We start from the raw sequence: 16,907 nt of genomic DNA, 5'->3' as shown, positions 1-16,907 counted from the left end.
ATTACAAAGCAAAGTTCTACCTTAGAACAACCATCTGAGATTTTTATTTTTTTTTAGTTTGACCACAATTTTGGAGAGTTTCTGTCTATCTGCCTGTAATATCTGTAGCACTGATAAGCAAATAAGAAAGTTTTAAAAATCAGCTTTATTCTGCAGCCCAGGAACATTCTGGAAAGATGAAAGTGCCCTGAGGGACTAAATAATGTGTCTTCTCAGGTAACTCTTCTGAGATCTCTGTTTACTTGCAGAGAAAATTCAGAGCTCAGGAATGCTGTCATTCCCACTCCCACTTGACTGTTACCCATGAACTGAGAGGCATCTCTCCTGCTCTCTGGAGAATAACACACAGAACCTGTAACTACCTTGGGACTTGGTATTATCCATGATAATCTCAATCTCATAGTGGATATTTGGGACAGAATGCACAGGGAAAGCACTGTGAGCTCTGCAAGATCAGCTCTTGACTTCGTTGGGGACATTCTTATCGTATAGTAAAACATGAGATGCTGTGTAAAGATTGTGATATCATGGTGCTCCAACTGTGAATTCATTGTGAATTCATGAACTTGTGCTTAGTGTGGTAAAAGTTGTTAGAAAAATTCAGGTGTGGGGGCTGATCTTAGGTATATTTCATATTTCAATACCATGTCCTTTTCACTAAATGATTTAAACTTGTGTGAATTGCTACTAGAGGTTTAGCTAAATCCTCCGGAAAATTCTATCAAGGAACTAAAATTAATTTTAAAATTATTTCCTCGATCTGTGAAGAATAGCAAAGCACCTGTCTCTCTGATACACTTTACATTAAAGCTTTATCACCTTGACCCAGGGTAAAAATTGGTGGCCTGTTAAGAGCGTGCTGTGATGTGCTGGAAGCTCTGGAGAGTATTAATAAATATGAAGAGTGAGTCATAGTTTGTAACATGTGGATCTTTTTCATTCCAGTGTGAGTTACTTTTCACATTGTAGGTCAAGGGCAGTAAATACCTGTCCCACAAGTGCATGCCAGGTGATTTGGGTTACTGGCTTCTCACCCTGTGACCTCTGTGAGCAGCAACTTGGGTGTTTCATACATGTCCATATTTAGAATCAAACTAAAGTAATGTGTGGCTCTGAACTGGGGGGAATTTTCTCATCACATATGAAACATAAGGAGAAGCAAAGCTTTATTCTTTCTGAAGGAAGCTGTAGTAGCCTCTTTGCATCTCAAAAGCTTGACTGAGCTTTTCTTAGTGTGTGCACATAATGATTTTTATCTTTTAACATTTTTATATGCAAACGTATTCCTCTAATTAAGTTGTATTTTAGGGATGGTTGTTCTGCCTTTAAAATATTATTTTATATGTAAGGTAGAGGCCTGGAGTAGTCAGAAAATGATACTATTACATTGTTTCTTTGTAAATGATTCCAACTGTCCTGCATAAACCTAAAATGGATATAGGATCACTAATGTGCTTACAGGCTGCAGCTTGTTCCTAATATACCTCTACCAGTTCCTGTAACAAACTGATACATTTGGCTTAATGTAGGATTTTTATCTGAGAGTCTGACCAGTAGCTGCAGAAGGTGATCTGTGATATTGTTTTACCGTGAAAATGCAGAAATGCAAAGCCTTTACTACAGCTTGGCTCATCAGAGTGGCTTTGATCATGAAAAAGGCTGTTGGATGAGCCAAGGCAAAAGGACTGTATGTAGAAAGAAGCAGTAATATCAAAGGTTCTGCCAGGCAAAAGCAGAAGGAGACAAATCCACTTGAGATGTCAGCATAACTTTGCTGTCCAGTATTTTCTGTCGGTCCCAGATACAGAAATGTCACAGCAGCAAGTTGGAAGGTTCAGTGCCCAGTTCTGTCACCAGCATTCTGTGCAGCTAAGTAAGAAGAAAAGTTTATTAACTGATCCTGGATCTCTTCCTCTTTATTTTGCACAAAATAAAATGGATTAGTCTTCAACCAAGAAAAGAGCAAAATGTGGGTATTTTAAGCTTTGGGAAAAACTAAGTTAAAATAAACATCCTAGCCCATTACTGCTATTTGTTATTAACAAATACACCACAGTCCAGTGTGAGCACACTGTTCATCACTCCCAGCTTTAGCTGGTTTGTGCTGCTTTGGAATTACTGTGCAAGCCACTGTCACTCCTTTATGCAGCAAAGCAGAAATGTAGCATGAACAGGTGGTTTTCTCATACTGTATACATACCAGACCAATAAAATATCCTGATACCCATATCCCAAAAAACACATAATGCACAGCTTGCTTCATTTCACATGGAATAAAATTAGGAATGACTATTCTGAGGCTAATTGGCTTACACCACTGTTGGCATAATGTAAGTACAGTCAGATTTAAGCCAATACTTTGTTAAATACAAAGGCATTTTCCTCAGCTTTAGATTTAAAACATCTACCAGTGTATTTTTTGGATGTTCTCCAGCATGTAAAAGACCAAAAAATCAGTCTTGCAAAACCAACTCTGAAGGTGGCCTGAGGAGAACAGACTTCATCCCTGAATATTTAGTATCTAGGGGGAAAAATATAATTTCTACCACTCATATGCTATTTTCAGATGAGAATATACTCTGCAAATCCTTTTTTATTCCCTCTGCTCCCTCCCCCCATACACTTTGGTAGTAGTACTTTTAGGGACGTACAGCAATAAAATCATGTTCAAGGGTCAGCCAAAATGCCATGGTACCCTACTAAGTCCTACTGGATCAAGTATAATCCCCAAATTTTTTCCTTTCTTAATCATGTTGGGGTTTTTAGGCATACATTTACTTTTTGTTCTTATTTGTAGATGGTGTGAAAAGAACCTGTAGCAAGCTTTCATAAATACATTCTGCCCTTTGCACTCTAAAAACTATTGACTTTTTCTGTGTGGTTGATGTTGTTTGTTCTCTTTCTCTTCTTTTAGGTCATAACCAACACCGCTGCCAAGTTAGTATCACTTCTATATAGTGCCAAATGTTTGTCTTCTGCTATGTATGTGAAGATGTGTTTTCTGGGGTAGCATGGTCCCCTGTGCTCCTGCTGTGTCTGCTTGCGAGTGGAAGTGTTTTTCTAAAAACCTGCTTGGTATGGCCAGCATCCTGTGCTGCCTCTGGTGTCCTGCAGTGCTCCCTTCTGAGCACACCACGCACTTGGTGAGGCTCTAAGGCTGGCAATGGAGTTGGCAGCTGAGCCTGCTCAGTTCTCGGGAAGGCTTTCAAAAGCTTTTGTTTCTACAGTCCAGGTTTAAGTCCTCTTAAATCTTTCAGTAGCCTTCATACCTTCAGACTTTGAGCATTATCTGAGCCTTTTTTGGTGTATTATTAGCAATGTACTTTGAGCTTTGACATAAAATTAATTTCCAAAGCCCCACTCCGCTGAAATTCAAGTTCAGGTTGGTATGAGATACAGATATGGAAAAAAATCCACAAAGTCATTTACCTTAGTAAATGTATTGCCCAAACAAGAAATAACTATTTGAAAATATGGTCAATCTGCTTTATTTAAGAAAGTTCACAGAGTCCTCAGTTTTGATCTTTGGTTTTCTAAGGGCAGAGGATTATCTCTAAACTCTCACTTTCTGTCCCTGAAATGGATGTTATCCAGAAATTTCTAGAGACTGGGTTAAATTCAGCATAAAATAAATAATTCTCATAGTTAAATGTGAAATTTAAACTGACAATACAAGGTTAGAAGCAGTAGAATACATAAAAGTTGAGATAATATTTAATACACATAACTTACACTGATCCGGCATTCTCAGTTGATTTTAGTGAGGTGTGGGTGTGATGTCATGCAAACACTGGAACTCCTTTGGTGTGACAAAGCCTAGCCAATTTACATTGATAATTATTCTGACACAATTGTCTTAGAAAGCAGAAGTCACAGTATTGGGGTGTTTTTAATCTTACTTGCTTTGGCATTTATTTTTCCAATCCTTTTCTATCTTAGGAGAAGATCCCATTCATTTTGCAGCAGTGCTCCAGCTGTTCCTGCAGCCTTACCTCTGCCACTTTGTCCTAGAGAGCAACACCCCTCACAAGCACTAATATCTTCTCTCTACCTCCAGAGTTATGAACAAAACTCTGCAGTTGAAAACCTGTCCATTTTTCTATTAGTTTCATGGGAATCCTGTTAACATCAGTTAAAGTTTTGCCTTGGTATGTGTAATGTGACTAAAACTTCTTGAAAGACATCACTGAAACTGTTTAAAGACCACAAGTGAAAACCCAAATCACTCCTGCTGCAACTGTTAGGGAAGTTTAGGCTGTTCTGATGTTATTAGCTTTGATTTCTGTAGTTGTGGAAACCAACTGCTTAGAACTTTATTCTTTAAAGGTGGCATATTTAACCTCTGTCCTTTCATTCACACAATCTTCTCAGATCTTGGGTTTAGAATCTCTTCAATACTCAACAGCATGGAGGAAAGAGAATACTAAATTCAAGATCTTGAGGACCTGTGTGTTTGTAATTATCATGTGATCATTTAGGTTATTACAAAGAAAAGAGATGATGTTGTTGAAGTAAGGCACGTTCATGCTCAGTGTAGCAACCTGCACGTCCCTGCACATCACCCTTCAACAGATGATGCCAGTGTAATAATAAAACTGTCATCATTGATGAATAGTTAATGGAGATATATTTTAAATGTGAAAATGTCTCTGTAAAAAGACAATTTTCACTTTTTGAGTGCATAATGCAGCTTCCTGGTTCCCTCCCTTAAAAAGTTGATGTGTGTATCTAAAGGCTGTGGCTGTGATGCAGCATGTGCATTTATGTGTCTCTGTTCCTTGAGCATGTGGCTGTCAATATTCTGTCAAGTGTTTGGAATGATATGTGTATCTCTCTGTCTGTCTTCAGTCAGGGCATCCCACCAAACAAAAGGCTGAAAACATAGTGGAATCCCCTGACTGGGTTCAGAGGTGGCACATCACCTGTGATGATCTCTGGAAGATTAAGTCAGATGGCTGCCAGCTTTACTTGATTTTACTTTTTCCTCCATGCTGGATTGAGGGTTCAGTTTTAACCCTCTGGGGTTAACCCATGGCAAACAGGCAAACTATTGTGTGTGTAAAGAGAAAAACTTGTCCAATTTAGTGAGCATATGGAATCTATTCTGCTGGCATCCCTCTGCTGCTGGCAGGACAGGAAGAGCAGACTAGAGAATCATCTGATTTCCATAGGTTAGAGAAGAGCAGCTACTTCAGTGTCTGACAGCTGAGGGTTAACTTTCTCCTTGAAACTCTGGGCAATGCTCAGTCCTTGCTCTAGGGCTACAACAATGTACAACTTGGCCCTACAAGGAAGCCAGGTGCTGTTTGGCTGCAGCCTGACATTAAACTGGCTTGCTCTGATGTAATGGGAGCTTTATTTAACTTGGTTGGGGCTCAGTCTCTCAAATAAAAGTCCTTCCTCATAAATGGAAGCTGCAGCAGCCACTCTTCCAAATGCAGTTGTCCCATTGGTTGCAATGTAGGATATTTTGGTCTGAGACTGAGCATTTATCATGTTGTAGCAGCACTTGGGGCTGGCTGTACAGAGATTTTGGGAAGATTTAGTCTTTGTGAGGAAAACCTTGAAGATTATTAAAAGGCACAAGAACTAAATTTCACTGTGATTAATAATCCAGACAGAAAGTTCTGGAACCTTCTAAATAATAGAGGACCAAAAATCTGTTCACCCGACTGCATTTCCTAGTGCTTTGTCAGAATGCTGAAAGCATGAATGGATGCAGTGGATAAAGTGCAGTATGTATGTATATCCCATGGGCATGCACATATACCTGTGTGTATGTCTGTGTACACTTACAGGTATATATGCATGTAGCAGCAGAATTTTAGTATCACATAAATACTTAGGGATTTGTCATGATATTTTAATGCAGTGACAGCTATTTCACCTTTGTTTTCCTCTTTATACATCTGTGAGCCAGCACACAAATGTCATCCATTGGGACAGCCAGCTTTTAACTGTGACTTGGTACTTGTGTTGTCTCCTGTTCTGTGATGGGAAGCTTTGCTGGTGAGATGCCATGAACAGACATGCACACTCCTCTGCCAGTGGTGCTTCTCTCACTTAACTCTCACGCCTCTCTCCTTTCTTCCCTTCCCCTCCCTGTGGAACCTCACTCTTGCATAACCCAGCCCGGAGTTCACGGAGCGTTTCAACCCCAATGTCCTGAAGGACTCTGCCCTGTCTACACACAAACCCATTGAGGTGAAGGGCCTTGGTGGCAAGGCTACTATAATTCACGCCCAGTATAACACCCCGATCAGCATGTATTCCCAGGATGCTATCATGGATGCAATTGCAGGCCAGGCACAAGCCCAGGGTGGAGAATTTGCTGGGTAAGGTCATTTCCTCGTGTGGAATGCTCTTTGTCTGCATGGTAACAGTCCCTGCCTGCATGACATGGTTGCTCTTCCTGGACTCTTTTTATTTGGGTATATTATACATAAAAATACATATCAATACTAGACAATGTTTAAAAGCACTTCCATGTTTTGAAGTTAAAAGGATAGATAACTGGAAAACCGTAGCATGGTTTGTGCTGGAAGGGACCTTAAGGATCATCTAGTTCCAAAAGTCTGCCATGGTCAGGGATACTTTAACTTTTCACTTTTAGTATTCCTCCTAGAACTGGTAAACCACACAAAAATATATCTAGTGCTCTGTATATGACATTGGATGGCTTTTCATTTCTGATGACCATGCTTTGTAATAATCACTGTATTATATGCATAGCTTGGGAATAACAGGAAAGGGGGGTGGAATTTTTATTGATATGTGAAGAATGCAAAATATTTATTTAGTACTGGCTACTGGTTTATTCTGCAGAATGGAGTGTTTTGCTGTATTTTCCCTCTCCCTGGTTTACGTACAGTACATATGTTTTACACATACCCTTTGGACTATGGCAAAAGCCACTGATCTTTAATAACTCTGCTTTTACCAGTGCATGTTTCTGGAAATCCACCTGATTAACTTATCCAGAGCTGTTACAACTTAACTGAAGTTACACATGCAATGAATGCAGCCAGATTTCTCTCTTGCCAGGTGTCTTTCTACCCAAAATCAAACTTGCCTTCTTTTCATGTGACACCAAACATAGGTACAGCAACACACTTTAACATAGTTTCTTCTCAATATGTTAGCTTTAGGCTTATTCAAAATGAACCTGGATTATGTATTTGCTTCTGCTCCCTTTTACTGGCCATTTTTCTCTCTTTTTTTATATATATATTTTTTTCCCACTAACTTTTTGCATCACAGCTCTACCTAATGATGGATCCCAAGCAATCCCAAGCAAGTTTTGACCATGATTCAGTGAATCTCCACAGGTGTTGAGTAGATTCATGTTTCCAATTAGCCAAGTACAAAGAGAGAAGTTCATTCATTCTCTGTTCTTTATAATGATTCACATCTTTCATAGGCATGGATTATATGAGACATTTTATCATATATTGGAATTTTCTACTAAATGCAAATGGTAATGTTTAAAAAAATTGCTTATTTAAGTGATCAGATGATTATAAAATTCCACTGCTGAGTACATAGATCCTTTTCATTTTATAAGCAGCACATGAAAAGAATCTCTCAAATGCAGTTCCAGTCACCAGGAGTGGTTCTACTGGACTGGAAAACAGCCTTGTCTTTTCCCATCTGTGGAAGAAATCAAGACACAGTGTTGCCTGTGTTGCAGGGAGGGGAAAATGCTGTTCCTGGAAATTCCCAGATAGAGTGAGAGAAGTCCAAAGAGTGCAACCAGGGAGATTAGGGATTTGTTTTAACACATAGAATTGTGAAGTAAAGAATCTCAATAATAAGAGAGGCTTGAATAATAAATTAAAAGATAGTCATGAATTATATTAGATACATACATATATATATTAAAGATATATACATATATCTTTAAAAGAACCAAATGAATGGATACATAGATAAAAAATAGACTGTTATGGAGTGTTGAGTCATTACACCACCAGCAGCAAAGTGTGTGTTAAACATCACTGTGTTCTAAAGTTTTTACTTTTTTTTCTCATTTTGAACATGGAAGCCACCTATTGCATGGGTGTTTTTGATATGAGATGGTTATTTCCATTAATCCTTTTCTATTAGACAGTTCTAGTTAAACATTTTTCTTTGCAGACAACTTCATGACTGTGTTCTCCCATGTAATGTTGCAAAAAAATTTTTTTCTTTAAGATTAACTATATAAGCTACCCTTTAAGCTTTTGCTGCATTTTGGAATGTGACTCCTAAGCCAAACATTCGCCTGATCCCAAGGAGAAACTAATGTTTTTATTCCTACTGTGCTCAGAGCTACAGCCTGTCTTGTAACTTTTCTTGCCTTTTTTTTTTATTTATAACACTTAGTGACTATCCAATTTTCTCTGTAGGTTTTTTTATTACAATTAACACAACATTTTTAATCTATATATCTAGCAACCTAGCAAGGGTTGTGCTGCCCTAACAATGGCCTACCCATTGACTGATACTCATTCGATTAAACCTTTGGGTTCTTTTGGCTTCCATGATATTCTGAACTTTAATTTACAGTGCAAAGTGATATGTTCTTTCATTTGCTTAGTTGGTCAAGTCTGAGATAAGATTATGCTTAATGCAGAAGTATTTGTATGAGGAGTTTTTCACATAAATGCAGACCAAATTGTGTACTGATTCATTTTGTGTCGATTCTCTGCATATAATTCAGTCTCAGTGCTTAATTTTTCTTCTTCTGGCTTTTCATTTCACGTTAGAGGTCAGCCCTGAAGCCATGAGATGTCTGTAAGATGGTAAGCACACTCAGACTGCAGACCTAAAGGGCAGACAGTACCTGGAAACATGCTTACCTCTTCTATCTGTGGGGAAGGACAGACAGGCTCAAGAGAAGAATTCATTTTCTAGTTTCACTATTTGAAATCAGTGATGCTGTAGCTTAGTGAGATCAGAATCAGACTCTTGTCACTTAGAAAATAACCCACACTTACTGGACCACCATGGAAAACACAAAGGAAAGCATAGAATTATTCATACTGCAGTTACTCAGACATCACACTGGAACTGAAAGGCAGAGAATTTTGAATGCCATGGCTTCTTATCTTTTCTTCTCTTTCTATGTTTTTTTTTGTTTTAATTGATTTTGCTAAACCAAGAAGCAAGAGTTGGTTGCAGTAAAACCAACATGGTTAGTACATTTTGATTACATTTCTGTCAAACCTCTTCTAAATTCTGTTATGCAGTTTGAGCCAAATTCACAAGTCGTAAGTAGACATAAATCCAACATCTTTGTCCAGATTAAGAACTGAAAAGTTAAAGTAGCAGAATCAATAATGTGATTGGGTAGAAACTAAAGTCTCATGTATTCTCTACAGTAAGTCAACTTGGGTAGATATTTACCACTCTACATGAACTTTTGGTTTTTTATTGGGTTGTGAGGATTTTTACCTCTTAGCCCTTTTATTGAATAGCTGGAATCAGTCTAATATCTGAAGTCACAATATTTCATGGTGTGTCTACACCAGGGGTAGAACACTGCAGTGTTCCTAAGTTTTACTCATTATCTATTTAAATTAAACCTGGCTAATGACTCCAGGGTACCATTCATGTGGTAAACTGTAGTTTATAATGGAGTCCAAAAAATAATAATCCCACTGCTACTTACTCAAAGAAGCTTGACTGTCTTTAAAGTTTGTTTTAATGTCAATAATGTGTGACTAGTATGATGATGTGAAAAAGGAGTATCATTCTTTATTGACTCCTACTAAAATACCTCAGGCTGTAGTGTGAAAACCCACGAAAGCTCTAACCCATTGGGGAAGAATTCTTTTTCAGTAACATCTATTTAGAGTAATATGCTTAAAGATGAATAATATTTCTGCACATCCACACCCAGATGGAAAGAAATTAAATTACAAAGAGGTATAACAGAGGTATTAACATGGTTATGTGCATCTTTAGGCTGTCTGTAAGAATCAACTGTCACATTTAGGTTTATGAAATGCTCATAATCAGCGATGTGCTCTATTTTGCACTTCCATGCTGAGTGGCTCATATGTCCTAGTTACTCGTCTACAATGTAATTATGATTTTTAAAAAAGAAAAAGGCCTGTTGAATTAAAGGCAGATTTGGAAATATTCCAATGTATTACATTAATTTAGTTCAATTTATATGAGCATGTTTCACTCTGCTAGGGAAGTTTAATTCAGCAAGCTCCATTTCCTGCCTTAATCATCTACCATGAGGATATTAATATGTCCTGTTAATGCCACACATTGCTACTGTGAAATTTGTGGTCCAGCCTTTAGCTCTAGTTTTTTAACTAACCTTGAGTTAATAGCATAATTATACATAAACCTTTAAACTGCTTTTTTTGTATATTGGTCATAATACAAGAACAAAGCATTTCAGCAAGAGGATTCAGTCAAAGGAATTTGTACTGTCTGTAACTTGCATGGTGCTGTTGCCACAGTGGTCTATGGTCGAAGTCAGCAAAGGTTTATTATCCACTTTGCAACAGTATGCAGCTGGGAAATGTGCTATCACACTGCTAAAACCAGCAGTTTTTTAAGCTTCAGCAAGATTAAAAAGTCAATCTGGGAATATAAAGTTAACTGTTGGCCCAATTCAGGCAGTCAGCTATAGCAGTCATACAGGGCAAGGTACTGGGTGCTCAGCACCCTCAAATGCCTCTGGGGTCATCTTTTGGGGAACATTAACAAGACCTTTACAGTGACAGAACTTTTCAGCATAGCCAAGTGTCAGAGGCAGCAGCAGAACAGTCCCAAGTGGGTTGCTGACTTACTGTTGGTATTACAGAGAATCTTTTCCATGCAAAGACTCTTCCTGCTCCCACACTTTGTGCCCTGCCTCAGCAAGCCCTTCAGCCATATGTGATGGGCCAGAAGAGGAAGACTACTGCTCTCCCATCTTCCACTAGGAGCAACACTACTGCAAGCAACTGATGGCACACCCTCCCCAAAATAAACAAGTCTACATTATGCCTTCTGTACCTGCTAGTGTTTAGGTATTGTAAGGATAGTGGTCTGGAAACATGAGCTAAAAGAGGAGCTGGAAAATGCTGCTTCTTCCTACAGGGCGTCTTTCACACTGAGAAACATTTTTTACATAACTTGTATGTTTTGTGGCAGAGCTTAAACTGAAGAGTCAGGTTTTTTTCTAAGTTCACCTTTTTTCCAAGCTGTACTCCATCACATAGATGATTGTGCTGAAACATGCAAAAAAAAAAAATTTACTGAGGTTTGTGCTGTGCTGGGTCCTCAAGAAAGTGATAAGTTTGCATATATTGGGGGTTATGAAGAACATAAATACTCCTTCAATAAAACCTGAAAACTCCTAGAGAGACAGGGTGCTTTTGGGTCCATATAAACACTGACCATGTTTGTGAGCCACCTGTGGTCTGACCTGAAGAACATGTCCCCTGCTATTATGCCCAGATCCATCAAAACCGTGTATTGATGAAGAGGAGTGTGTCAGCTGGAAAATACTGATATTTAAAGCACTACCTGGTAATATTTTTCATCACAGTGTATGTTATTGCTGTGTGTAGGATGTCAGACATGGTTCTTGGCTTTTTCATGATTTCTCTCAGGTCTTCAAATCACAGACTCAGCTTCTCTGTAGATTTTCTCTGCACAATGGTGTCTTAGAGAACACTAAGTTTGAGCCTGAACCAAGGAAGAAACTTTTATAGCAGGGGGCTGCTCCTGGAACTTTATGGTAGTGACTTAGTTGGACCAAATGGCCCTTAACTTTTAACAGAACCATCTCTCAGTTTTCCTGAAGTTGAGCTTGCTGCTTGCAAAGCTCTTTATGGAATAACAAGTTAAAGCTGTTACAATAAATCACTTGCTTCAAAAATAGACCTTGTATTTAGAGAAGCCATGGAGCCAAGTTACTCCAAGCATACATCATCCCCTCAGTGTATATTCCTGCAGCTCTGTTAATAGTTAATTTTAACTGTGTGCTATGCAGAAGTTATTTTCACAGGGGGAAAAAAAGGCACTATTAAGTTACTAAGCCTGTTTCTAGCTTGCATCATAAATCAAAGAGAGGTTACTTCACTTGTGCTACAGACTTCTGTAGCTTTGATTTTAGGTGTGCACAATTGAAAGTTTTTTCCTGGATATATCACTTTGCAAGATGAGTAGACATGTAAGACTCAGATACATTCTGTTGCTAAAGATTTCAGATACAGCATATGTATGCAAGTCTTGAGTACAAGTCTAGACTTCTTTGCTTCACAGGTTTAGTAGACAATGAATCTAGACTTATGGCAGATGGAAGTTTAATTCAGAGTTTGACAAAGAATCATCTCTAGAAAGAGCTATAAAAGCCTACCACATTATTTTTATAATGAAATATGGTTTTTATTTCTAAGTACAATCTAAAAGGGCAATGGCCCAACACTGTAATTTAAAGAAGTAGCATAAAACAGTATCAACATGAAGTAATTTTTATAAGAAATAATAGGGGACAGGAATTCTCAGAGAAATAAATGTTTTTGCCTGGCATACTCGCCTTTATCACCACACGTTATTCTAACCACTGTAAGCTTGTGGCTTCCTTGGCTGAGGAATCATAAACAGATATTTCCAAGCATTTTCATGCTGTTTTGAATATGCAGATTTGATGATAACAGGCCATTCTAAAGATAGAACGAGCCATAACGTAAAATTGACCAACGTATTTTTTTAAGAAGTGGTACTTTCAAAGCCATGTTGTGGATTGCTGTTACTCTGGGTGATAAACTGCGACCAGAGAGGCTGGGAGGAAAGGCACCATGGGCCGTTTCACAACGTTTCACTTTCTGAATTGCAGTACCCTCCCTCTCAAAGACCCTCACGTAGACAGTGCCTCCCCGGTGTACCAGGCTGTGCTGAAAACTCAGAACAAGCCCGAGGATGAGAGCGAGGACTGGAGCCGCCGCTCCGCCAACCTGCAGTCCAAGTCCTTCCGCATCCTCGCCCAGATGACTGGGACAGAGTACAGTAAGTGGAATTACAGAACATCCTCCTCATCCTCACTGCAGATTCCTGTCGTTATGTATCGCCCCGGTATTGGCCACTGATACTGAAGGAATACTCATGACCAGACTCGTAGTTTTCAGTCCAAGATCCTGGATGTAACTAGAGAGAAAGGGAAATCAAAGTGTACGGTCTCACCTTGTGCTTTGTGAAGAAAATTCTTTGATCTGCCAGGGGTCTCACCATAAAACTATAACAGACTCTATAGTAAAAGAGCATTTGGGACCCCATAGTTCTTCCTACTTACAAATAAAATTTCTGCAGTGCAATTTTTTGTTCTCCAGCAGCCTAGACTTACAAAGATGTCCATTCATTAGAAAAAATGACAAATGGGTCGTGTCTCTTGTAACAGCCTTTTATAGAAGTGACTTCTGGAGGTCAAAAAAAATCATGGATCACCATTTGTCTTGAATCTATGATTCTACCAGCCCTGTTATCTAAGCCTAGATCTGCTATGAATGTCACAGGAGATTGAACTTTGCTGCTTGTTGCCTATGGAAATATTTTTCTGACCACCTGGTACTAACTTCACAGCTGGTTTCTGATCTAGAGATAAGGAAGTTAAGGGCCCTTTCCCACATCAGAGGGAAATAGTTAGTGTTTCCTATGAATCTGCTGCTCATGCCTCTTGTGCTTTCCTGCAAAACAGCAGGACCTCTCTGTAGAATCATTGCCTACAGCTGTGAAACACTGCTGATAAATGAATGACAAAGGCATTGTAATAGCTACATTCCTCCAAACATCCTCCTTCCCATCTCTGGGGAACTGCTCCTCCTCATGGTGTTCTTACAGATTCCACTGCTGCAAAATCAGCTTAATGCACCTTTAGATAGGCTTTTGATAAGTTTCTAAGGAACTTATAATTTCATCATAAAGCAAATTCCTTTCTTTCTTTCTTTTTTAACTGAAACATTTTTTGTCTACAGTGCAAGATCCAGATGAGGAAGCCCTGAGGAGGTCAAGGTAGGCAACTCCCTGTGAAAAATATGGCTTTCTCCTTCCTGATAACCCAATAATGTTTTAAAATGGCATTAATATGAACATCCTTTATTATATTTTTGTCCTAAAATAGTCTAATACGTTTACTTAAAAATCACTGAAATTAAAATGCTATTTGTGAGAGGCATTTGAATGAGAAGGATAACAAATTAGCATGCTTTTAGGAAAGACAGTGCAAAATTCCTGGAGTGTGTGTTCAAATCTCAAAGCTCTTTGCTCATGCAACTTTCCTGTACTTTACTGGGTGTGTGAATGTGATGAATTCCAAGCCCCGTGTAACTACTTGATTGTGTAACTGGATGAAAATATATAATGTTGTGATAGCACTGAAATTTGTGAGCAATTTATTTGGATGACCCTCTGATTGACATTTGATTCTCCTTAAATGATACAGTAAAGGAGTTGTTTCCATCCATACCCGTAATCATTAGCTGATGTTTTATTTGGAATAAACATGACCCAAATTTATAGAATACGGAAGCACAGGACTGCTTTTGCTAGTGGATAAATGTATTTGTTTCATATGATCCATCAAAAACACTTAAAAAGTGGATATGTTCAGAGATATAATATGGAATTAAAGATTTATCATCATCCTGCATAGCCAGGAAATAGATGTATTAGAGATTCTTATGTTGAGCTAAAAACTGCAGTTGAATCAAGAGCATCCTGCGTGTAAGCCTTATTTTCTGTTTGCATACTTCAAATCCCTGTTCACATGAGCTGCTCTAAGCCACTGGCTGGGTTTGTGATGTGTTTGATACTCAAACCACCTCCTTTCCTTATTCTTTTTTTTTTCTTTTTACTGCTGTACGGCTTCTTTAAAGGTTCTGAGCTTTTGATCACAGTGCAAGTTACAAATGTTGAATCAGTGAGAAAGAAATCTGTTATCTTCCCTGTGAGAATACAAGTGTGCTTTCAGCTGATGTTTGCTATAAACCTTCCATTGCAGTTCACCCCAGTTCATGGCTGAGTGCCCGAACATCAGGCTTGACATTATATCCCTCAGGGATTTATTTCTTCCCTCAAATGTGCAAGCCTAATTCTCATTAAATGTATTGTGCATTATCTGTTTTGATGTAATAGCACACATCCAAATCCTTACTATGATGGGATTTAAAGCATTGTGATGAACTTAAGAGTCCCCCATTCACATCTGAGAGTAATATGTTGTTTTAGAGGAATAATCTTTCTAGGTGTAGTCTGTGGCTTTGGAAAATACTAGATACTGGAAAATGGTATCAGATATGTTGACAATAATTATCTAGTAACACATCAACATGTAGAAATTGCACATTCTATCTCGAAGTACATGACTATATTCACTGTGCTTTGCATGTTTTCTGCAGTTTTGAGGTTTCACTGTGTTATCCTTTGTCTTCACAAGGAGATTCTGGCTATGTTTAGGCACAGCTGAACAGGTTTAAGGGCATTCATTGGTAGTAAAGTTAAGGGAACATATACTAGGTAGTTACACAGGACCTGTGCAATTGGTGTGAGCTCTGGGGCAAGGAATGAAATGGGGTCTCCTTCCTGCCTCCCTGACAGTGCCTGTCCCATGTGGGTGGGTTGGTGCCTGCCTCAAACATTGCACACACTCCACTGGAGATGTGGTAGCAAAAGCCCCAGTTGTGCATGCATCGATCATAGACAGCTCTCTGGGGCCTGTTGGACCCCTTCTGTTTCATCCCTTGGGAAGGCTCCTGCTACTTTTGATTTTGTAAGGGATGGAAGGACCTATGACAGATGCACAGACTCCATACTTGAACTTCACTCTTCCAGCACAATAATGGAGTAGAAAGTCCTCTTCAGTATCTACTCCAGATCCAGACTATACAACCACACCTTTCTCCATGTCCACAGTTTGGGATCATCTGGAAGGTTTCCTGGGTTCCTGAAAGCAAAAGGTTTCCATGAAACTGCGGAACCTGAGTCTTGCCAGATTCAGTGTTGTGTTAACGCCCTGCTGTGCTGGAGTTCTGGAAAAATCCTTCATGTTCCAAAAGTTAAACTGCCAGAGATTTTGGAGGGCAGGGGATTTTGGTCTCAGGGCATGCTGTGAGCAATCCCTCTGGTGCTTTCTCTTGCAAGAGCTGCATGAAATGCTGATCAGATTTCTCCCAAACTCTTGGAGGACAGGGGGTGATCCGTGTAGCTTATTTTTGACAGAACTGCTTTACATAAAAATAGTCACTTTTAGATTGCTGCTTCTAACTTCATGACATATGTTCTAAATGAAAGCCATGGAGCTTGGGCATTTTCAAGTGGCAGAATATCCCTTTCAGTTAATATTAATGAGCGTTGCATGACTGTCCCTCGCTCGTGCTGCTGCTATTTTGAAGGCACCCATGAGATTATGACTTGCTATGAAAACTTTCCATTGCTGGTGTGATGATCGTTGTGGATTATTTTCTGGAAAGAAGGGATCTATTTCAAGCCAAACACATGTTTCTGAATACCTTTTCCTTGAATGGAGGGATAATATCTCGAAAGTAGTGAGGGAATTCTTAAATTGCATGTCAGACCCACTGTAGCTGGTACACTCTGGTGTAACTGGAAAAAATGCCACCAGGAAGTTTCAACTAGGAATACTTTATATCTTTTAATTACTTAAAAGCATAAAAGATATTTTGGGAAGTCATACATCAACACTTCTTTAGGAGTGTTACTTGCATGACACTGTGTTATTAAGAACAGAAGATTTAGAAATATCAGTGAATTTGTTGGCATTTACTCTGTTTATTGTTTTGTGCTTTCTTCAGCCTGAGGAGTAAAACCAGCTCAGTCTGCTCCTTTCTATTTGGCTGGTTTCACTCTCAAGTTCCACTGCATTAACACAATTAATTGTCTTGTGTTTTGAGTGTAAATAATGA

At 38.8% G+C, this 16,907-nt stretch overlaps 1 protein-coding gene across 9 annotated transcripts in view; it reads left to right on the top strand.

Annotated features, from left to right (window-relative positions):
• LDB3 (LIM domain binding 3) overlaps positions 1-16,907 on the top strand; it is a 122,429-nt gene that overhangs the window by 61,664 nt on the left and 43,858 nt on the right. For 8 of the 9 annotated variants that reach the window (XM_051799822.1, XM_051799829.1, XM_051799828.1 and 5 more), the window contains exons 5-8: positions 2,915-2,937; positions 6,132-6,335; positions 12,830-12,999; positions 13,962-13,998. In XM_051799822.1, the coding sequence (XP_051655782.1) occupies positions 2,915-2,937; positions 6,132-6,335; positions 12,830-12,999; positions 13,962-13,998 (434 nt within the window). The remainder of the gene's footprint in view (positions 1-2,914; positions 2,938-6,131; positions 6,336-12,829; positions 13,000-13,961; positions 13,999-16,907) is intronic. The other variant, XM_051799827.1, reaches the window with a different exon arrangement.

The sequence above is a fragment of the Manacus candei genome, unplaced genomic scaffold (assembly GCF_025592945.1).
Source record: "Manacus candei isolate 608988 ecotype Guabito, Panama unplaced genomic scaffold, ASM2559294v1 h1tg000050l, whole genome shotgun sequence".
NCBI lineage: Eukaryota > Metazoa > Chordata > Aves > Passeriformes > Pipridae > Manacus > Manacus candei.
Note: the sequence above shows the minus strand (reverse complement) of the source record. Positions and strands in the feature narration are given on the sequence as shown.